General features: G+C 41.6%; 1 protein-coding gene across 1 annotated transcript; it reads left to right on the top strand.

The window, feature by feature from the left end:
- Positions 1–12126: 12126 nt before the first annotated feature.
- On the top strand, positions 12127–22857 carry REXO2 (RNA exonuclease 2). Its single transcript, XM_025928170.2, has 7 exons — positions 12127–12337; positions 13364–13447; positions 16650–16727; positions 17338–17449; positions 18892–19000; positions 20372–20425; positions 22399–22857. Exons 1-7 carry the CDS (start codon positions 12191–12193, stop codon positions 22526–22528), a joined length of 714 nt encoding a protein of 237 aa, XP_025783955.1. The 5' UTR covers positions 12127–12190; the 3' UTR covers positions 22529–22857.
- The last annotated feature ends 1358 nt before the right edge of the window (positions 22858–24215 follow it).

Below are 24215 nucleotides of genomic sequence, written 5' to 3'. Positions count from 1 at the left end.
ACTACCCTAAAACTCATTGTTAAACCCCAAACATTTGTCCGGGACTCAACAGGGATGCCTCTTCTCTGCTTAGCAACATTGGGGTGACTCAGTTTGGGGCTGAATGATCCCCTTTGAGACTGGATTACTCATACAACTGTCAAGTTGGTGGTGACTATCGGCTGAGACCTCAGCCGGGGTGGTGAGCTGGGTAGTTTTGTTCCTCTCCACACAGCTCTGCTTGGGCATCCTTTCAGCACAGTGACTGCATTCTAGAAGTGAGCATCCCAAGAGAGCAAATACACAGCACTTCATAATCTAGCCCGAGAAGTCACTTTTGCCGCATTCTGTTGGTCAAAAAAGTCACAGTGGTCCACCCTGGTTCATGGAGAGGGGACAACGAGAGCCCAGTGATCAATGAGAGGAGTTTTAAGATCATACTGTAAGAGAAGAATGTGGGATAGGAACCATGGTTGTGACCATTTTTTAAAAGCTAAATCTACCATAGTATTCTTCCAGGACCTAGATTCAGTAAACAGCACAACTAAACACAACTACTGTTGTTTTCTTCTAGCTATTTCATTTAAAAATTTTCCCACTTAAATGTTTACTCCATTTAGATTTTATTTCGGTGTAAGTTTTGAAGTCAGGAGCCAATTTAAGTTTTTCTTCAGGTATAGCTGCCTAGTCACTAACACAATTTGTTATCAATCCATCTTTCTTTTTTTTTTTTTAATTTTTTTTTTTTAACGTTTTTTATTTTTGGGACAGAGAGAGACAGAGCATGAACGGGGGAGGGGCAGAGAGAGAGGGAGACACAGAATCGGAAACAGGCTCCGGGCTCTGAGCCATCAGCCCAGAGCCTGACGCGGGGCTCGAACTCACGGACCGCGAGATCGTGACCTGGCTGAAGTCGGACGCTTAACCGACTGCGCCACCCAGGCGCCCCAATCCATCTTTCATCACTTATAAGAAATGGTATCGTTACCAGATGCTAACTTTCCCCTTTGTTTTGTCTGTTTCTGGCCTAACAACCTATAAATGTCTGGCTCTTCCTACCCTAGAACCGAATTATTGCAGGACTAGTTTCTTCCACGCCCACCCCACCAATTGTTTTTCTACACACCCCCCCCCCCCAGATTTTGCTGGCTCATTCTTGGATGCTTATTTTTCTTTGTGAACTTTTCTGTATCAACTTAGCTTGTCTAGTTCTAAACCAGTCTGTTGGTATTTCCATCAAAATAGTGATTACTAATTTTAAATCACTCTTACCATGAATGAAACTGGGTATTTTTGGATTCTTTGTATCAGCCAATAATATTTCTTCATGAAACGTTCATATTCTTTGACCATTTTTCTACTAGGGTTTTGATTCTTCTTATTGAACTGTGAACACTCTTCGTATTTGGGAATATCAGAGCTTTGTTTGAAATGTTTCTTGTAAATGTTTTCCCCAATTACAGTAGTCCAATTCTATCTGTGGTTTTTCTTTCTGTGGTTTCAGTTTTCTACAGTCATCAGTGTTCAGAAACCAGACTGTCCTCTCTGACAATGTGTGAGTAGAGCCTAGTGCTATGTCACAGCGCCTATGGCATTCCCCTCACTTCATGTCTTCATGTAGGCATGTTTTCATCTCACATCATTTCAAGAAGAAAGGTGAGTACAGGAAAATAAGATATTTTGAGGAAGAGAGAGAACATATGCACATAACTTTTATTATAGTATATCATGATTGTTCTATCTTATTAGTTATTATTGTTAACCTCTTACTGTGCCTAAGTTATAAATTAAACTTATCACAGATGTTTTGTGAAAGAAAAAACATATATACGGTTAGGCACTATCTGACGTCCACTGGGGTTCTTGGGACATATCTCTTGCAGATAAGTGAGGACTGCTGTGGTTTTGCTTCTGAGGTTTTTTTTAAGTACTGAAATAAATAGTAAATGTGTGTGTGTGTGTGTGTGTGTGTGTGTGCACATAAGCGGGCAGAGGGAGTGAAAGCTATCTTTTCTTGAGTGGTTTCTTCTGCTAGTTTGAGATTTATGCATTCTTTGCCTACCCCCAAAACAGCCATAGTTTTTCAGGATTTTTTTGTGACCTTGTTTTTATGTTTAAGTGTTTAATCCATTAAAAATTTTTTTCAGTGTATTGTGTGAAATTCCGACCAAACCAGTTTTTTGCTAGTCTACCTTTCTAACACTATTAAACAAATGCTTTTATTTAACTGTTTTTCAGAGTTCAAAATATAATCAAGAACACATAATTTTTCAAGTTGGAAGAAAAATCCAATTATGATTTTGACTTTAATTGTGTGAAGTCTTACACTAATAACAGCAAGAACTGCTACTCAGGCCTAAATGTGAAATGACTCATTGCTGGAGTATAAGCACATTCAAGTCACAGATTTGACGTCCTTTAGTTTCTATTTTAAGAAGATGGCCCTCCCTCCAAATTTGGTGATCTGTAAACTTTATTTAAAAAAATTTTTTTTTAACTTTTATTTATTTATTTTTTTTATTTTTTTTTTAAAGAATTTTTTTTTTCAACGTTTATTTATTTTTGGGACAGAGAGAGACAGAGCATGAACGGGGGAGGGGCAGAGAGAGAGGGAGACACAGAATCGGAAACAGGCTCCAGGCTCTGAGCCATCAGCCCAGAGCCTGACGCGGGGCTCGAACTCACAGAGCGCGAGATCGTGACCTGGCTGAAGTCGGACGCTTAACCGACTGCGCCACCCAGGCGCCCCTAACTTTTATTTATTTTTGAGAGACTGAGAGAGACAGAGCATGAGCAGGGGAGGGACAGAGAGAAGAGGGAGACACAGAATCCGAAGCAGGCTCCAGGCTCCAAGCTGTCAGCACGGAGACTGATGCGGGGCTCGAACCCATGGACCGTGAGATCATGACCTGAGCTGAAGTTGGACGCTTAACCGACTGAGCCACCCAGGTGCCCCGAGATCTGTAAACTTTAAATTAAAAATTTTAATTCCTGTTCATAAAGGAATAATTCTATTAAAATTTTTTTGTGGTGAGATACATTAAATTTGGCACTTTAGCCCTTTTAAAGTGTACAGTTCAGTAACATTTAGTATATTCACACTCGGCAACCGTCACCGTATGTCCAAAACTTCCTTGTCATCCCAAACCCACTGTGTACTCAGTAAGTAGTAACATCCAGTTCTGCTGTCCTTCCCAACACCGCCCGGTCCCGCCACTCTCCCCCCTCACCACCCCCCCACCCCCACCCCCGCCGACAATTCAGCCCACAGACATTTGGTCTTTATGAATTTGCCTTTTCTAAATATTTTATATGAGTGAAATAATGCATCATATGTCCCTTTCTGTCTGGCTGATTTCATTTAGCCTAATTAAGGGAATAGTTGTAGGAAGCAGTTGTTGCTATTATTTAATTTTTTAAAATGTTTATTTAGTTTTGAGAGACAGAGCACAAGTGGGGAGGGGCAGAGAGAGAAGGAGACAGAATCTGAAGCAGGCTCCAGGCTCTGAGCTGTCAGCACAGGGCCCCACGCGGGGCTTGAACTCACGAACGGTTAGATCATGACCTGAGCCGAAGTTGGACACTTAACCAACCGAGCCACCCAGGCGCCCCACAGGTATGTCAGAATTTGAATGTAGGTCTCAGACACCCTAGTACCACAGTTATCCCCCTCTGCCACCCTCCCAAGATGAAGTGTTATGGTTTGGAAATAACTGTACAAATGGGGCAAAAAAAAAGGGGGGGGCATAATTGATTGGTTTTTTGTGTCCATAACTTTTACATCCATAACCTTTTCTTCTCAAGATGGAATTCAAAGGCTACTTTGAGGTCAGCACAGAAACAGATGACAGGAAATGGAAGAGGTCTAACTATCTGAATAGTTAGGATTAGTCATCAAAGTATTCTCTAAAGTGAAGTGCATTTTTCTTACTGCATTTCCTAGGAAGCAAAATAGATACAAAAAATTCCAAGAATGAACGAGTCCTAAGGGGTTTGTAGAGTTTGCTTTTAAAGCAATGCTTACTTTAGCTGTATCAATAATAAGTTTTATAAAATAAAAGGAGAGGGGCGCCTGGGTGGCGCAGTCGGTTAAGCGTCCGACTTCAGCCAGGTCACGATCTCGCGGTCCGTGAGTTCGAGCCCCGTGTCAGGCTCTGGGCTGATGGCTCAGAGCCTGGAGCCTGTTTCCGATTCTGTGTCTCCCTCTCTCTCTGCCCCTCCCCCGTTCATGCTCTGTCTCTCTCTGTCCCAAAAATAAATAAACGTTCAAAAAAGAAAAAAAAAAAGAAAATTAAAAAAAAAATAAAAATAAAATAAAAGGAGAGATGTACAATTGGATGAAACAGAAATAGGTCATTAAAGCTTGGGCTGTGGCACGAGGTGACTAACATCCAAAGGTAAATGATGAGCTCTGAAGAGAGTCTAATTTTATGAACACACTTCTGGTGTATTAGTTTACTCTTAGTTTATTTGCTGTTAATGACAATTTAAAAAGTATAGAAAACCCATTTGACTTAAGCTAATTATGCATTTTTCCCAACAATCACTTTTCTTCCGCATGAAGTTTTCTTGTCTGTGTTGCAAGATTTCTCCCCTTTCAAAATTACATTCTGAGTGCTGTTATGCTCATTTAAAATTTAATGCAAGTGTTTGAGGATGGCACTTAATTTGCCCTGTAAAAAGGGAATTATTGCTGTCAGCACTTACGTTTGAAAAATTTTGTCAGGACAATACAATTATTTAAAAAAACTGTTCATTCGAAGAAGGTTTCATTTGTTAAAGTGATCATCCTAAGACTTGTCCCAGCCATTCTGTTTCTGATTGTTCTTCTGGAACCTCGTGCAGACACCCTTTTCTCAGTTTCATTCTTCCCCACCTCCTTCCCTTTATTTCCCAAGCTTCCTGCTGTCGGTGGCAATGTGGTTCTTCTTCTCAACAAACTTGTTTGCTCCTAGACTGCTTCTCTTCCATTCTCTCTGAGACACCAAGGAAAAACCTTTATTCCTCTCTTTGTTAACTTGCAATTCTCTGATTTGTTTCTCAAGCTGCAGCAGAATTTTGTGTTCTAATGGCCAAATACAATGACATCTTTCCGACCTCATCCTGAGTTTGATACCAATGACTTCACACCTTCCTTCAAATTTTTTCTTCCTTTATTTTCTGCAATGCCGCATTTTATTTTTCTTCTTCCTTCCTTCCTTTCTTTTTTCTGAGAGAGAGAGAGCAGGGGAGAGGCAGAGAGAGAGGGTGATAGAGGATCTGAAGCGGGATCTGTGCTCACTCTGGGCTCAACATGGGTCTCAAACCCTCGAACTGTGAGACCTTGACCTGTGCCAAAGTCTGGCGCTTAACCACCTGACCCACCCAGGCGCCCCTGTAATGCTGCATTTTCTTGACGCTTTTCCCGTTCCTACCGTTTTGACCAATGGTTATCTGTCTCTGATTTCCTTTCTTCACTCACATTTGAATATAGGCAATCTCCAAAGCATGTTCTATAGGGGTTAGGGATTGTTTTAGGTTATCAAGAACAGAGGCTCAAAAATAGTGTCGTAACAAAGTAAGGATTTTTCTTTCACCTAACCCAGGTTTCCGGCTAATAGGGAAACTCCCCTAAGTCACCATGCATAGAGACACCAACATTGCTCCTATCTTTCTGCTTTACCATTTTCATCACTATTCCTGCTCAAGATCACATCATGGTCCAGGACAGATGCTAAGGCTTTGACCACTGCACCAAAATTCCAGGTATCAGAACGGGTAAAGAACACTTCCCAGTTAATTCCTATCAAGAAACCTTGTGGAAATCCACTAGTATCATTGGCTAGAACTTAGCCGCATGACCATAGCTAGCCACAAGGATGGTAAAGTGCCTGCTAAAACTCAGAGATATGTTATGCATGAAGAAGTGTATTTTCTTCAATGTTTATTTATTTATTTTGAGAGAGAGAATGTGAGCAAGCACACATGCATGTGGGGGAGGGGCAGAGAGAGAGGGAGAGAGAGAATCCCAAGCAGGCTCCACAATCCATGCAGGGCCTGACACCAGGCTTGATCCCACGACCATGAGATCATGATCTGAGCTGAAATCAAGAGTCAAATGCCTACTTGACTTAGCCATCCAAGTGCCCCAAGAGAGAAATGTATTTGATAGCTAATGATTAGTGTCGGCCACAGTCTGTTTTCTCAGATGCTGGCTACGTGACCAGACGTGATCAGTATTTATAAATAGTGAGTGGGGTGGGCCTTTTAAATAATAATAACAATGACTTATTTATCCTATTAAGCACTTGCCACATGCCAGGTATTGTGCTGTCTTTGTGCCTAGTATCTCAAACTCTTAGAATAATTCTTCAAAGGAAGTAGTTAGTGCTCTCAGTGTTTCAAAGATGAGGAAAGGGAGTCTCAGAGAGATTAGAGTCAACTTGTTTAAGGAAATATAGGCAGAAATGAGCTGAGGTAGGGTTTGAATTCAGCTCGTTTGTCTCCAAAGCCTATTGTCTTTTTCATTATACATGGCCCACGCTGAATATTGATGCCCATATTCTTTTGTCCAATAATTCATTAGACTGCTGTAACTGGATGTCATAATTTCCAGTAGCATGTACCTTGGACTATTCAGAACTAGAGTTGTCTAAATTTGGTTGCCATGACGATTACTAATCAATTCAAGTTTGTCATCAAGATAGCTGCACACCACCACGTACATTGGTAGCACAGGGAGGTAGTTAACTCTGAACAAGCTGTGGGTGCCAATGAGGAACCCACAGGAAGGACTCACACTTCACCCTGGGGCCCTCTACCCGAGGAACTCAGGACCTCAGGTCTGCAAAGCCTCAGGCCCCAAGTACCTGTAGGCGTGCTAAACAAGCCCACCCCCTGGGACACTGCCTTTGCATGGGGTGGCCCTGTTCCAAATCTTGAAATTTTACTTCATGTTTTCGTGAGAAATAAGACAGGCCAGGTGCAAGAGGCCAGGACTGTTAGGCCTGTGGTACATCCTCCACATGGAAGGGAAGTCAGGAGTGAGAAGAAATACTCCTCTTCATTCCCCATCCCTGCTCCTACCCTGCTTCAGTTTGTTGTTGTTGTTGTTGTTGTTTGGTTTTTTGTTGTGCTAGTGGAGAACTCAAGCAGTGTTGTGCCATACCATTATCATACATACTTTTCATTGAAAGAGCTCTTTTAGAATACGTGCAACCGCTCTGTTCTCCGTGGACCTTACACACACATCCAGTAGAGACTAAGCCAGGAGACAAATCTAGTACATGATAGCTGCTGTGCTGTCAGAATTACCCTTTCCCTCCTTCTAACTTGGTCAGCTTCTTCTCTGCACTGTGCTCTTTGTTTCTGGCAACTTCTTCCTTTAGTTGATTTCTCTCCTGGGATACGCCTTACTTTTCCAAGAAATGGCCTTCTGATAGGCTTGCCTCACCAGTTTGTTCAATGTATGCCAACACGTTCAAATCCAGCTGATAACTTTTTTTTTTTTTTAATTTAAAGCTTATTTTGAGAGAGAGTGAGCAAGATTGGGGGGGGGGGGCAGAGAGAGATGGAGAGAGAGAATCTGAAGTAGGTTCCACACTGTCAGCTCAGAGCCCAATGCAGGGCTCGATCCCACGAACTGTGAGATCATGACCTGAGCCAAAATCAAGAGTCAGACGCTTAACCGACTGAGCCACGCAGGTGCCCTGAGAATCTTCTTTATATGCTAACCGGGTTTACAAATTAGGTTTGCATAAACCGAAGACCTTAGGGCTGGCCTGAGCCTATAGGTGCAGTGTTTGGACAACCTGCCACCTTCTTCCCTCCCGTTGCTTCATCTACCCTCTCTGTGTGGATGACTTCCAAGTTCATGTCTCCATCCCTGCACTCTTCCTATCTGCCTGCTGGGTCCCTCCATGTATTGTCCCTCTCAAAGTGAGATTTCAGCCTTTCTAAAACAGAACTCTTACCTGTTCTTCTTGCACTTGGACGCTCCTTTGGGTTTCTCTCTTAGAGACCCATGACTCTAGTTGCTTAGGTCCAAGATACTCTATCTGGAATAGGCTTACCCATAATATTTGTTGTCAAAGTTACCTTCTTTAAAGATCTAATTCAGTTTCCATCCTCCTGTATCTCTTCAGAAAAGATGAATCCCTTTCCCCTATATTCCCATAGTACTTTATAATTCTTTAAGGCATTGGCACAACTCTCTTGTATTAATTTTGCATTCTCTGATTTGCTTACAGAAATCAATGAGTACTTATTATATATTAGATATTGTATATGCTTTGGTTTAATCATCATACAACCCATTTTACAGATGGAAAAATTAAAGCTGTTTCCTTATCTGCAAAATAAAGAACTCTAAACTCAAAATGAATCATCTTATTCTTGGAGCTAAGACTATCTTAATATCTTACATACTTACAGTTTCTGGTATAGTAAATATTATCTTAATAAGTGTGTTTTTACTTTGGTATTCTGGCACAGTATCTGATACACACCAAGTATTTGTGTTTTTTGAGCTGAATTGAGATAAAGTGCGATTCAAATTTCATGAAAGCCTTTATAAAATGTCCATTTTGTGCAAGGTGCATTTTGAAGATTATGTTTGGCTTTTATTTTTACCTTGTTTTTACCTTTTTCCCCCTTTATTCTGCAGTGATAAAGGGTAAAGGCAAAAGATTTATCATCCTTTCGTTCTCCCCAGACCACTGGCAGGAAGTAAACAGCACTTATCTGCAGTTATCAGCAGTGAACCTGATGTCAATACTTCTCAAGACAAGGTTGCATAAGGCAGTGGAAAGGAAGAGATATTATCATCGACGGTTAAGTATTCATGAGGGACCTTCTGCCTGTTTAAAAATATTTTATAAGCTGTTGGACAGTTTACAGGTGTGAACTAGTTTCATTACTTTGGGGACCACTGATTGGTATGGCCACCATTACTCTGTGGCTCCATGCTAGTCCTATGAAAGTACAAAAATAAATGGATTTTGGAAATGAAAGTCTACTTTAACAGGATGGTGATAGAGCATAGCAGATAAAGTTTACTAGAACACAATTTTAACAATGTTACTTTTATGAACCCGTTGCTACAGTTAACAGGAGGAACCAGGGGTCTCTCCTAAGAGGGACTAATAGGAAAGGACATTTTAAAAGACAGGATTTGGGATGATTCTAAAGAGGAACCAGGGGGAGTGGGGATCACCTCTGGATTGATTATCATAGTAATCTTTCCTTATAAAGTGAGAGACCAAAGCAGGCCTGGGGAAGTCCTGGTAAGAAAGCTCAACTTAAAAAATAATATTAACAATAATGTCAGTGTTCACGGTAACCAATGGATGGAAACAACCTAAGGGTCCATCAAGGATAAACAAGATGGTGTGTGTGTGTGTGTGTGTGTGTGTGTGTGTGTGTGTAATGCAATATTATTCAGCCTTAGAAAGGAAGAAAATTCTGATGCATGCTATATAACATGGATGAAATTTGAGGACATTATGCTAAGTGAAATAAGCCAAACACAAAAGGACACATACTGTAGGATTCTACTTATATGAGGTACTTAGTGTAGTCAGATTCAGAGAGGCAGAAAGTAGAATGGTGGCTGCTGAGGGCTGGGGGAGGGGGCTGGGGAGGTTGGGAATGGGGAGTTAGTGTTTAAGGGATATGTAGTTTCAGTTTGGGAAGATGAGTAAGTTTTGGAGATGGATGGCAGTAATGGCTGCATAATGATGTGGTTGTATCTAATGCACTGAACTGCATACTTAAAAATGGTTAACATGGGAAATTTTATGTTTGGCATATTTTATCCCAAGAAGAAAATAAAAGTAAAAAAACATGTAAAAAAGAAGTAGTGACCTCTCAGTGAGGGGAGTGTTTGTGTGGCCTTGGCCGTGTTCTGTTAGAAACATTGTCATTGATTCTGTTAGAAACATCATAGTCTGACTACCAGCAGTGTTGAGAAGCTGACTCAGAGCCCTATTCATTTAGAAACTAAAAAGTCAAGATGAATGTGGAATGCTGTGTCTGACAACCTTTTATCTGAATCTCTGCCCCTGGGTTGGAAATTGAGGCAGCTTTTCTGTGTCACTGACTCACATGGCTCAGATTCTTTAAAGTGAGAAGACATGGTCTATTGTCACTAAAATGACTTCACACAGCAAAGCTTATCATAGTCTATGATATCAGAGAACAAGATTTCTTAGCACTATAACCTTGTTGTTAGTTAACAAAAGCAGTTTTTATAGGATCCAAATAGAACTGAGAAAGCAAAGTCTCTGAGCAAAATGGTGTGGAAAGAGAAATAAATTATTGAGTCCACTATGGGATGAGGCTGCCTTCAAATATTAGGGTCCCATGTTCTTATGTCTGTCCTCCTTATTTACATGGTGTGGATTTGTGATTTTGGAGCGTTTGCTTTTGTGATGCTAATCTTTAAGATCACCAATGTAATGATATTGTACACAAAACCCAATAAGCTATTAAGTCTCCTTACATTATAGTGCCAATCACCTAAAATGGGTCTTTCTTGTTATAAAGTAAATTGCTACGAAAACTTAAGTTTCAAAAATGTCCACACATGATTTGAACTACACATCGTTTTAAAATTAAGGTCATAAATTTTCAGAATATAAGTTCTTAAATCTAAATAGCATTTTCTAATTTGGAATTTCTAAGAAAACTGAGCAGTGTTCCGGGGAACTTTGAAAACACAAGTGTTCTGTGAAAGTTTAAAGAAATAGTAATACTTTAGAATGATGATAAAAAGCCCAATTGGTAAAAGTTTCTGTACTTCAACTGATTCTACTTTCTATGAATCAAGGTAAAAACTGAGGGGGGGGAGGAAGAAATGTAGACTATCTCTTATAAGGTAGGCTACAAATGAATAAAAAGCTACAGCGAAACAATGTGACTCATCAGGCAATGCAGTTATAATATATACACATTGTGCACAATAAAAATCTTTATAAGTATACAATCTGTGCACACAATTTTGTTTCCATATGCCCGAGCAGGTGGGGGGTTGGCTGAACGTGGCATCCAGCACGCTACAGTATCCTTACAGCTCTGATGAGGCAACAAAGTTTCTCTCTCACAAAACCAGCTCACCGGGTACGAATTACTATGCGATGGACCACAAGCTCCGTAATTAGTGTCAATATGGCTTTCAGAAAAAAAAAAAAAAAAAAAAAAAAAAAATGTAGAGGGTATAATTCCAGGCTGAGATCGATGTTTGCGACAACATTGCACTCTGCACAACGAATTTGCTACTGTATAGCAAAGCTTTAAGGGACTCCTGCAATTTGACACTACAAGGTGGAAAGGTCCTGTTGGTGACCATCTTTGCTCCTGGAAATGATGGAAACTGTAGCTATGCCCAGAGGAGATAACAGATACTTTGATCAAAACCAAAGCAGATTTCAGACCAGGCAGAGCCGTTTTTAGTTCATTTTAATTTGCTGCAGATTCTTTATAAAAGGACAAGATTTAAACTTGGAGGGACTTGTAAGAGTGGAGCAGGACGTCTTCATTAGCACTGATACACCACAGCTGAACTGAAACACGGACCACCTCCCTTCACAAGGAGTAAGGAGCGACCCTTTGCCAAGGAAGTCTTATTGAACACCTAATACATGCTAAGTGATCACTGATACAAGATCTCAAGGATTTCTAAAGGATTTGACAGTGGAATTGGCCTTCTGGCCTAAAAATAGCACACCGCCCTGCTGCATTACGTCAACGAGAAAAATACCCTGCGTGGAGGGGCAGGTAGGTAACAAGGTTGGGGGTGGGAGGGGGAGAGGCAAAAAGAGGAAAGATCTATTTGACAAAGTATATGTATACATGTATAAATAGATAACCTTATCTCCCTTGACCAAACAAAGTAAGAGACTTCTTTCTCAACCAGGCGGTTCGCAACTAATCCAAACTCAGGAAATAACTCTGTGAAACGAATAAACTTAGTTCTGAAAAACATGCGCGTCCAGTAACATCCGAAAACACGTGGCGGGGGTGGGGAGAGCGGTCGGAACGCCGGGCGAGACTCCAAATACCATCATCCCATTCGGCAGGTAAGCCGGGCTGCTCACGGCGAGCCGGCGCACTGGATGCTGGGACTTGTGGTTTTCGCTCCTGCGCCTCCCCGCGGGTTTGCGACGTTTAGCGACCATCGCGCCTGCGCCAGCGCCGGCTGAGAGGTTGGGGCCGTGGCGGCTCGTGCCGGGTGATGCTAGGCGGCTCCCTGGGCTCCAGGCTGTTGCGAGGTGTGGGTGGGAGTCGCGGGCAGTTCGGGGCGCGGGGTGTCCGCGAAGGTGGCGCAGCCATGGCGGCAGGGGAGAGCATGGCTCAGCGGATGGTTTGGGTGGACCTGGAGGTGAGTGCGGTCGGCGGGGCGGGGGAGGGGGGTGAGGGGAGGCGAGTGGGGTTCGGCGCGGAGACCGAGTAGCTGAGCCTTTCCGCGGACGGCGGCGGGTCTCTGCGTCTCAGGTGTGGCAGGTGAGCGCCGCCGGGTTGCGGGCTGCGCGGGGCAGGTCGGCAGGCTGGACTCGTGCGGGTGTTGGGGACCGTGGTGGACTTGTGGGGTGTCTTTTCAAAAGGGAAGAGTCATCCATATGGCTGCATCCCGCTCCCTCCCCCCGCCCCAACCCCCGAACTCCGCTCGGGTGTGACCTCCCTAACGCTTTGGTCCTTCTGGGCTTAGGGTCACCGGGGTGGGGGGTTGGGGCAGCGGCTGTGCCAGCCTCCACACTCCCCTTCCGCAGCCTTATGGGACCCTGGGTTGTTCGAGCTGGACGGGACTCCGGAGATGACTCAGCCTTACCTCTCATTTCATAAAGGAGAAAACTGAGGCCGAGAGAGAGAGTTCGTCCCATTCAAGGTCATGCTGTTAGGGTCTCACTTGGGACTAGAACCTACTTTTGATCCCTTTAGGTTTTCCAAACCCATGCCGAGGACTCCCCCCTCCGCTGAATCTGAGTTTTCTTATATATGAAATGGGGGCGGGGGGAGTGGTGGTTAATAACCGTGCTTTCTCCATTAGATTGTGGTCAAGATCAAGTGGTGTAATTAATGTGAAAACTTTGTAAGCTGCAGAGATGTAGTGATGTGAGTTGCCTAACTCTTGACCAAATTGAATGGTGTCAGCCCTCAATTTTGCTGACTTTGCATCTGTCCTACGGTAGAACTGGGGTGCCTCACATAAAGTAGGCCCTTGGTAAATATTTATTGAATAAATGACTCATGTTTAGGGCCTGGAGGGCTTGCCCGGGAAGCATCATTGTCTCTTTTATCCTGGCTATGGGAGATGAATGGACTATGTTTGGGGGGATTCCAGTTAAATAAAATTGGGTGAAATAGAGAGTTGGTTCTGTGTGTGTTACATATTTACTTTTGATTGCAGATGACAGGATTGGACATTGAGAAGGACCAGATTATTGAGATGGCGTGTCTGATAACTGACTCTGATCTCAACATTTTGGCTGAAGTAGGTGATGCCATGTAATACAGTCATACTATTTGGAGTGTATTGGAAATCTAAATCGTTGTTTCCCCATCTCTTTATGTGAAAAATAGGAAACCTGAGGCCCATATATAGGTTAAGTTCCAAAGTAATATGCTAGGTCATGGTAGGGTTGGTTGTAGAACCGAAGTAGTCTCTCACAACCTATTTAGTTTTCAATATTCCATGCACCAAATGGCAAAGGGAATTGCTCTTGTTTACTGAGACCCTACTGTGCACCACGCACATTTCTAACTGCTTTACGTGTACGTACTCTCAGTCCTCACAGCGACTGTGAGGTAGGAGATTACCCTCATTTTCTAGAGGAGGACGTTTTGGCAGGGATCTTGGGTAATTTGCCCAAGGCCACCTGGCTTGTTATTGGGGGAGCCAGGAGTTTCACCCAGGCATTTGAAGTAAAGAACTTGTAACCAACCAGACAACCAGCTGTTGTCTCATCAGGATTAGTGCCTCATGCCAAACTGTCATCTTTGTATCATCACCTTAATTTTAACTTGAGTCTGTATGTCCACTCTCGGCCTTCTCCACTGGGATGTGTGGTTACCTAGATCTATATTCAGATTTTAGAATTTGGTGATGCAGAATCGGCATATTCTCCTATTGATATATTGGGCATGATTCACATGCTGCTTTTAACCGAAACATTAAGCAAAACAATACACCTGTTGCCCTTTGGCCCCTTGTGGAGCGTTTGAGAAGTGTGGGAGAGAGCTTCTGATTGGTAGACGGTGAAATCCTGCTCTTGAATTGGTCCTTGGTCTCATACTGTCAGCAGTTTCAGAGGTAGTAAGAAACTCCAGGAACACAGTAGGGATGCTTGTGGAAAAGGCGGTTCTGTTAAAGTCAGTTCCCGGAGGGTGGTAGCGATGTGCTACTGACATTGGATACGTTTCATAAATCTCCAGTAAGACCTCTACTTATCTTGGTAGGTAAGAGACGGGAGAAGGCATTTATAGATGAATTACTACTTGAGTGGAGTACCAGGCACACATCCTGGAGTACCTCTTGATACATCAGCTGGAGGAGAATCATGAGACTTTGTGTTTCTCATCATAACAACTAGCTCTTTTTTTTTTTTTTTTTTAACTTTATATAAAAACAGTTCTGTGTTTTGGGTTTGGTTTTTTTTTTTTTTTTTTTTTTGTCACTTGGAATTTACTGCAAATGAATAGTGAAGCGAAGTGTCTTTATTTTGTCAGCCCTCCTTACTCTTGGCTGAAGAAGAGTTTTTCCCTTAGTCTGTTGATATAATGTGAAATACTGACAGTTTAATGGACCAGTTAGTTAATATGTACCCTGGAGGAAATTTGGGTCTGTATTCACACAGCTGCAGATGACCGTGGCATTTGTAAATAGACTCAGTCAGATGAGGATAAGAATGTTAAAAAAAAAAAAAAAATGCTTATGGACTATTGGCACTTAAGTGTCATTTCTGTGGAAAATACGTTTTATTTTTGTATATGAGTCTGAGGAAGAAGTTTTATGCTGGTAGAGGAAAAAACATCCTATCCTGAAAATTTTTCTGTAGGTAGTGCAGGGTTCTGAGCCAGGACCTAGAATAAGTTATAGAGCCTTAGATTAATAGTTTGCTTTTCCCATCAGAGTTTGTTAGAATTGCTTTTTTGTTTGTTTAATGCTTGTTTTTTTTTTTTAAACAATAGGAGGGTTTTGTGTGTGTGTGTGTGTGTGTGTGTGTGTGTGTGTGTGTTGTGTGTATGTGTTTTAATATATGTAATCAGTGAATTTTTTGCTTCTTGGAGATTGCCTTTACCAGTTTTCTTGTTTGGCTGAAAGTCCTTGTTAGTTGTAAGATGTCTAATAGTCAAATTCTAGCCTTTTCTCTCAGAGATTACAATCTATTTTTACCACTTTAATTGTAATAATACCTTGGATTCATAGAGTACTTTTCTTCCAAAACGCTTCAGAAACTTTGATATCTATAATTTCTTTTATCCTGTTAAGCAGCCCTTTGAGGGAAGGGGGGTGGTTTGTTATCTCCATTGTACAGAGAAACGACGCCCAAAATGACCTGTTTTTTTTTTTTTTTTTTAATTTTTTTTCAACGTTTATTTATTTTATTTTTGGGACAGAGAGAGACAGAGCATGAACGGGGGAGGGGCAGAGAGAGAGGGAGACACAGAATCGGAAACAGGCTCCAGGCTCTGAGCCATCAGCCCAGAGCCCGACGCGGGGCTCGAACTCCTGGACCGCGAGATCGTGACCTGGCTGAAGTCGGCCGCTTAACCGACTGCGCCACCCAGGCGCCCCCAAAATGACCTGTTTTAATGCCACAAGTGAGGCTTCTGTTTCTGCTGGGACTGTGTCTGAGACACTCAGAAGTTGAATGTTCTGTTAAATGGAGAGGAGAATTAGAGGGCCACGTGTTTTTTTTTCCCCCAGATGTTACCAGTTACCCTTTTAACTTTTTGATATAAAAATATCATTAAAATTCAACAGTGTAACTTTATCTAAAGTGTATGTCTAGTCAGCTGTTAGTTTTTTGCCCCGTTCTGCTGCTGCCTCCTACTTCCCAAACTCTGTGTACTTTCTTGATACTTTGTATGCATATACAAATGTGTGTATTTTTATTTATTTGTTTTTATCCAGCGTAAATGAAATCACATGCACATGCTTGCTGTTGCGCAATTTGCTTCTTTCACTTGGCAATATAGACACTTTCCAAATTGAACTCCTAATTAAAGGTTGGCAAGCTTTGCTAAAAAAGACTGAATAGTAAATATTTTAGGCTCAGAGTGCCACATACCTGTCACATGTTTGTTTGTTGTACAACTCTTCGTGATGTAAAAATCATTCTTAGCTCACTGGTTAAAAAAAAAAAAAAAGAAAAAAGCCAAAGGTCAGGGCTGGGTTTGCTGACCTTTGATAGGCAACTACTGTCTTCTTATTAGGCATTTCACTCATCTGAGGCGTGCGTGTGTGTGTATGTGCGTTTGTGTGTGCGTGCGCACGCGTGTGTGCATTCCTTTTCGCCATCGTACACAGTACTGGCATGAATGAGGACCACTTAACAGAGATAGCAAAGGGCCCTCATCTCTTTCTCTGCTAGCTGTGTGTTTAATCCTCACAAAGTGAGGTTAGACTTTACCTCAGACACCAAGGTTGTCCCTGTTGATTCTGGATGACTAATGGCTTTTCCCATCCACAGGGTCCTAACCTGATTATAAAACAGCCAGATGAGTTACTGGACAGCATGTCAGATTGGTGTAAGGAGCATCATGGGAAGGTAACATTACCAAATAACAGGAGTGCTGCTTTGGGGATCAGTAACGAGCGTGTTGCTCCCACATCTGAATCCTATACCATTGTTGGATGGGATTTTAAAAAGGGTTAGAGGAAGATTGCTTGGCAAGCCTGGGAGACCACTTGCTTGTTTACCTGTCATCTTTGGGACCTGTCGAGATCATCTTCTCCTGAATGTTCTCTCTTTTCCTCTCCTGCATTCAGTCTGTCGCGAACGCATTGCGGATTGTCAAGTATTGCTCAAGTCAGTCTTTTGGATAAGGTTAGACGTCAACTCTCAGAAAAGGGGGAATGCTGCTCTCCTGTTCATAGTTGTTTCTTCCCAGAGCTTATATCCTCGGACTCTGAGCACCGTCTTTTCTGACTGTGTGGAAATGCTATTAACAATCAGGAACATAGCCTTTTGGGCCTGGATTCTTTAAGAAAAAAAAAAAAATCAGTGCAAGGATGGCAGTTTCACTTTGAACTTGAGCTTTACGAATAGTCCATCTGTGGTTATATTTGCCCATTTTAGAAGTGAAGTTTCATTTCTGGATGCCTTTGAAAACTGACTTGATGTGTTTCTGGTGGGGGCTGGGGATTCTCTCTTGCAGTCTGGTCTAACCAAGGCAGTGAAGGAGAGTACAATGACATTGCAACAGGCAGAGTATGAATTTCTGTCCTTTGTACGACAGCAGACTCCTCCGGGGCTCTGTCCGCTTGCAGGTAAAATCCGATCCTATGTATATCTCGTAGATAGTCTTCCATTGTGGTAGTTCAAGAGACCGCAGTTCCAGAAAGATCCACTAAGACCATCATGCCTTCTACTTACCCTGATTTAGAGTATACATCTTAATTTTGTGTTCTGTTTTCCTTGTGTACGTTATAACATGAGTATTGGAAAAATACCCTGAAACCCAGTGTGAGATCGAGGGTACACGGACTTAATAAAATTTTCCCTCCTATTTTTACTATGGGAAATTTCATATGTGCAGAAAAAAAGTGGGATTTATAATGGTTAACCTTGTGCCATGTATGTTTTGGACATTTGAAAGTAAATTGCAGGCATTCTGAAACCTCATTTCTCAATACTTCGTTAAGCATTTCCTTTTTTTTTTTTTAACATGAAATTGATGGTCACATTGGTTTCCATACAACACCCAGTGCTCATCCCAACAGGTGCCCTCCTCAATGCCCATCACCCACTTTCCCCTCCCTCCCATCCCCCATCAACTGTCAGTTTATTCTCAGTTAAGTATTTCCTAAGAATAAGGATGTTTTCTTCAGTAGCCACAATGTCATTATCACATTTAAGGTAATTAAAAATAATTCAGTAACATCATTTGATATCCAGTCCACGTGGAAATGTCTAATTGTTTTTGAACCAGGACTCAGTCAAGACTCATGCACAAGTTTACCTGTTTCTCCCCGCCCACCCTTCCCCCCTCATCCCCCACCCCGTGTGACATTGACTTTTTAAAGAGACCAGGCCAGTTCTAGGTTTTGAAAGCACTGCCATTGTCAGAGGACAGTTAATGGTCTGTGGAGATGCGTTTGTATTTGTATATGTGAATTGATGTGATAGCTTATGCTTTCCTTGAATTTCATTAAAAAGTTCTGACATTAAGTACTAGAGCATATGTTGTATATGTAATCTCCCTCTAGCTAGTGTCGTTGGTGTCTATTTTAAAGTACGTATTTAAAATTTAGCGTTTTTAATATATATTACTGTATGGAAACATGAATATGGATATGATTTGTTAAAATTGGAATGTGAATAAAGGTTTATTTACTTAATGTGATTCAGTTAAGTTTTTAGTGTTAGTAGTGTGGGTTTCATGACACGGGAGAAAATTTGCACATCTGGTATGATCCGAAAAAGTAACGAATAGATGTGTGTGTTAAGTATGTGGAGTGGTAGATTTATCCTTTTTTTCTGGAGACAGGCCATTAATAAATTTACCTTGAGCCTGACTAAGTACTCAGAAATCTGCACTTGTAACCTAATCACATGCCCTCAAACCTGATTTAGAGATTTTGAGATGCTTTTAGGTATTGTTTAAATTAAAAAAAAAATCCTTTCCATTTCAAAAATAGTTAATGAGTTTTTATATCCTGTTGTATATTGCTAGAAATACACAGATGCGGTATGCTTGGTGTCTTTCTAGGAAATTCAGTTCATGCAGATAAGAAGTTTCTTGACAAATACATGCCCCAGTTCATGAAACATCTTCATTATAGAATAATTGATGTGAGCACTGTTAAAGAACTGTGCAGGTAAGGGCTATATTTAGGATCCATTGAATTGCCCCATTTAGCATGTTTTAATTGAGACTTTGTGGAAAGTAATTGAAGAGAACTCTAGAACTTGAGGGTGCCAGGTGGGTGTGCAACATTTTCCCTCGCTCGCTGGGACAGTTCCTTAATTGATTCTGGACTGGTAAGAATTGCGAGGAATGATGCCAGAAATGTTCTGTATAAATTTCGTTAGTTGAGAAAACGTGTTGAGCACCCATCCTGTGCCACGTGTTGGCCTGTGTGCTGGGAACATACAGATGAAAAGCCTTTAAATAGCTTAGAATCTAGTGGGGTGACAGATGTGTAAAGCACACACACTCCAAATATACTCTATGATGACTCCTGTCGTGGACATGTGCATAGAGAATATCGAGGGCACAAGGGGGAAGGAGCCCTGAAATGTACCGGATTGAGGAATGGGAAGTCGGGGAAAGCTTTGCATAGGAAATAAGTTTTAAGTTGATATTTAAAGAAGAGTGGACGTTTTCTAGGCATCTAGGTGAGGCGGAAAGATTCTTTAGAATGGGCACAAGTATGAAGAAATAGAGGCACAGGAAGATACGGGCAAAATATAGTTGAGGCCTTACAAACAGTTCACTGATGCTGGAGGGCAAAGCATGATGTTTGGCAAAGGTGGGAGGTGAGGCCATTTGCAAAGGGCTTGTATGCCTTGCTGAGATGGTTAACATTGTAAGGGATGGGTTCCTTTAAAAAAGTTCAAGTAGAGAAATGAGTGATAACAATTAGATCATTCTGACTAGAAGGTGGCAAGAAAAGAGGGAGATCAGAAAGGAGGCTTTTCCCTCATCTTGGAGAGAGGAGAATGAGCAAGGGAAATGGCATTTGGGTGGCAGAGAAGGGTACGGAGATAACATACCTGAGAACATCCCTTGGCACGGTATCGAATGAACGAAGGAGTGGGGGAAGGAAGAGCGGTAAAGCAATTCTAGTGTTTCTGGTTTGGGCAGTTAGGCAGTTGATGGAACTGTTCAAAGATAAAGGGGAAGATAGGAAAAGCCGATTTGGTGGATGGTAGAAGGGAGGCCTTGAGGATAAGCGTGGTTTTATATATGTCGATTAGAAGTGTGATGTCCAGCAGGTGGTTGGCTATCTATGACCAACTGGGGGAGGGCTGAGATGGCGTGAATCTAGGAATCTTACACATTGACGAGCTTGCCTAAAGAGAATATCTAGGGTGAAGCGTGGGTGGAAGAGAGCGTCCCGGGCAAGGAGGCAACTTGATAGTTGACCCAAATGCCTTTTTCCATGTTGATAAATTGCTTGAAGGAGGTAATTATCCAGTATATTTGAGACAGTTTCCTTTGAGAGTTCCGTTTTTGCTGTGTATAGACGCTGGTATCCAGAAGAATATGAATTTGCACCAAAGAAGGCTGCTTCTCACAGGTAAGTTTGGGTCCTTCCAAGAGCTTGGCTGTCTGACAAGCACATAAGTCTCGAACTCCTGACTGCCTACAATAATGTCTGTTCTCTGCTCTTGTTTTCTTGGGGGAAAAATAAAGGTCCACCAGCATAAAGACAACTTTGTTTTGCTAAGATGATCTGGAGCTCTGTTCAGGATTCTGTTATTCCATTCTGAGATATGTAGCATCGTATGTCTTTATTGCAGTTTTAAAACTTTTAGATAGCTTAGTGTGTAGGTATGATGAAACAGTCTATAATCTTTCTAGTAATGAGCAATATTAATATTCCTCCCAGCAAGAGCATGAACTTGTAGCCATTTGAAATTAATTACAACACTTTGTGGACAGTTGTATTAACATAGCCTAACTTTGATACTTTTTAGTTTTTCAGATCCTTTCTTTTATGTCTATAGACTTAGGCCCCGGAACCAAAGAAATTTGAAGATCTTGTTTGTCTAGTGTCCTGTACTTACTGGCTCTTTAAAAAAGTTTTTTTTTTTGTTGTTGTTGTTTGTTTTTTTTAATTTTGTCATCATTCAGGAGGAACATAAAATTTTGACGGGGGATTTAGCAGGCAACTTCTAAGGGCAGCACTTGGTTCATTCCTTTATGGAGTCCCCACCATGTGCCACGCCCAGTTTTAGGCAAACAGACCAAATCCCTGCTCTAGAGAGTGTGGCGTTCTAGTGTTTTTGGGGGGGTAGGGATTAAATGGGCTACAGCACAATAATACAGGTTTAGAATACCTTATCTGAAACAGGGTTTGATGTCTTTCAGATTTCAGATTTTTCAAGCTTTACAAAGGTAATAGTGTATCTGTAGTGGTTACTATTATATAACATGCCTAACAAGGTCAGAGGAAGCATCCCCTGATCAAACACATTGATGTTTCTTCAGTGAAACATAGGGATATTCACACCAAATAGCCTAACTACTGAGTATGAATAGCCTTGTATCAAGATTAATCAGGTTTTGCCACATAGTGAGTCATAAAAGTACTTGGGGTTTTAAGATCTTTTATGGACTTAAGTGTTGTGGATAAGATGTTGTATACCTTGATTTAGTCAGAGGCTTTATTTTTGATGGTTTCAGCTATCCACTGGATATCCAAGACCTGGGAAGAAAGCAGAACTGTTAGGTTAGCCACAGTAACCGCCGTGAAACTCCTGCTGTAACGTTTGTGCAGTTTATTCTCTAGAAGAGGCCCTTGGCTTATCATTCAGGGCTTACTGATTGACCTGCACACTGTTCTAATAATCTCGGTTACCCGATTTCTCAGGCTACGACAGACGAGAAACAGCATGTTGGAGGAGAAGAGAGGCTGTTAGATGGAGTCAGGCTGCCACTGGTTATAGCACAAATCTCCACCAGAGAGAGAAGTAGATCTTTTATGGTTAGGTGCTGTCTGGTGATCGATGTGCATTATGACTGAGTCACGAGTTATGTTTGAGCATGCCAGTATATATTTGGTGTAGGGATGTCATTAAGTATTGCACAGTGTTTCCCAGACTTTGTTCCATGAGCTGTTAATGAGTGTTCCACAAATGTGGCCGATTCAGTTTTAGAAACACTGTGTATGTAGTACAGCCTCCCTTTGGAAATTCGTGGCACACATGGGTACATGAAATGCTTTGCAAAGAAGTTCAGACAAGGAATACTTGACCTAGATTTTCAACTAAACTTACTTGACCCCAGAGTTCTTTTTTCCCCATGGAACCCCCCACCATTTTCTAGGACGGTTTGGGAGACTTTATCATCGGATATATTTTAGAAAAATATTTTTAAGCAAACTTACTTTTTATTAGATGAAGCCCTTAAATTTGCTTTATTGAAATGTTCCTCTTCTTAATGATATCAGATAGTGGCATTTACAGTAATACCTGTTCTTAAGTTCTTTAGTCCATTGCTCATAACCTCCGTGGACATTTCAGTTCAGCGTGATGTGTTTGCTTGTAGGGCACTGGATGACATTAGCGAAAGCATCAAAGAGCTTCAGTTTTACCGCAATAACATCTTCAAGAAGAAAACAGATGAGAAGAAGAGGAAAATTATAGAAAATGGGGAAAATGAGAAGACCGTGAGTTGATGCCAGTTCTCACACTGCCAGCACGTAGTTCTCTGGAAAAGCAGCTGCTGGCGGTTTTGTTTCATTTTGTTTTCTGTTCCTGCCGATTGCTCGGTACAGCGCCTTCTTTCAGTTACCTTGCGTCTCCAGATTATCCAAACAGACAGCACCTGAAATCTTACTTTTCCCCTAACACTCTGTTTTCATTTATGACACAGCAGCTCCTTTGTAAGTACCGGGTCATGTCCATCCCTTGGTACATATCGGCATTTGCTTTTAGACCATTTCTTTTGTTTAAAATAATAATAAGAAGAAGAAGAATAATAAAGCTAGTTCTATTGAAATGCAAACCTTTTTGTACCATCTGTTCTTTCATAGTTTGATTACTGGAAAATGGTGGCGTTTTCTAAGCGGTATGGCTAATGTTTCAATTCTCGTAATGACATTAGGGATGGATTAACTCTCTTATGTTAAACAGGAAGTGAACTTGTTCTGTCTTGCTTCATACATCAAGACTAGAATAACTGGAGATAGATCCAGAGAAGCAACTTTCATTGTTACAGTTACCAAACTAACAGAGCTCTGCAATAGCTACTTGTAACGGCGTCCGAGAAATTCAAGTCAGTCGTCCCACAGGGATTCTGTAAGTAATAACTAAGGTTTATTGAACAGATACTGTGTGTAAGGCAATCACTGCTAGTTTTGTGGAACGTCGGGTCCCCTAGGTTTCATGGTCAGTAAGTATTTGAGAAAGGATTTCAGTCTGAATATGTTAACTCTGGATTTGCCTATTTTACAGCACGATGCTAAGGTGAATCCTTAGCCAGAGGCTTTATCAGAATCATCTGTCTCTAGAACACAACTCATTCTGACAAACTCCTCTTAAGGCAAGAAATCAGAATTGGGAAAGGCCTACAGATGATTTCTGCCTGACCTAGAGAACCACTGTACTTGAACGACTTTCCATGGCAGACTCAAATTGCATTTCTAAGTCCATTATGGTCATTATGTGAACATAGGTAGCAGCATGATCCTAATGTGTGAAAGTTGCAGATAAAGAAATCACTAGAATGTAGAACAGAATTATCATAACTTTATTTACCAAGTTGCTTGAGCTTTGCAACAACCTTATGAGTGGCGAAAGCCTTTAGTGTAACTTTTTCCAAATGAATAAGTTAATTCTCAAATTCATAAGTGCAGTTAAGTGTAAGCTGATGAAAACAAGTCTGCTGACTTTTCTGACCAGTGTTCTTTCTGCGGTCTGGAGTAGCATGGGTTTCAGCCTATGTGCCGACTTCAGTGGTTTGGATGACAGGATTGTATGATAGTTGAAGACAGGGTTCTTGAATCAGACTCTGGCTTCAAACCCGAGCTCTAAGACTCACTGAGTGGCTCTGCCAGGTTCATTTCTCTAAGCCTTAATTTTTTTTATTTATAAAATGCGAATGATGGTACCTAACTCAAAGAATAATGTTAGAATGAAATACTTCTCTTATTGTTCTGGGCTCAGTGCTTGGCGTGCAGGGAGCACGCGTGATAGCTAATGCAGAGTGAAGGTGCTGTGATTGATGAGCTGTGGTGGTTGGGGGCATTACTGTAAATCGGTATTCACTCAAATGACCTGTGACTGACTATATGCTGCTGAAGGTCGTTTCACTACCAGTGTGACCTTGCCTCGTCTTCGGGCTTCCAGCTGAAATTTGGCAAG

The sequence above is a fragment of the Puma concolor genome, chromosome D1 (genome assembly GCF_028749965.1).
Source record: "Puma concolor isolate L17-30 chromosome D1, mPumCon1.1.hap2, whole genome shotgun sequence".
Taxonomy (NCBI): domain Eukaryota; kingdom Metazoa; phylum Chordata; class Mammalia; order Carnivora; family Felidae; genus Puma; species Puma concolor.
The sequence above is the reverse complement of the archived record's forward strand: the minus strand, read 5'-3'. Positions and strand labels throughout refer to the sequence as shown.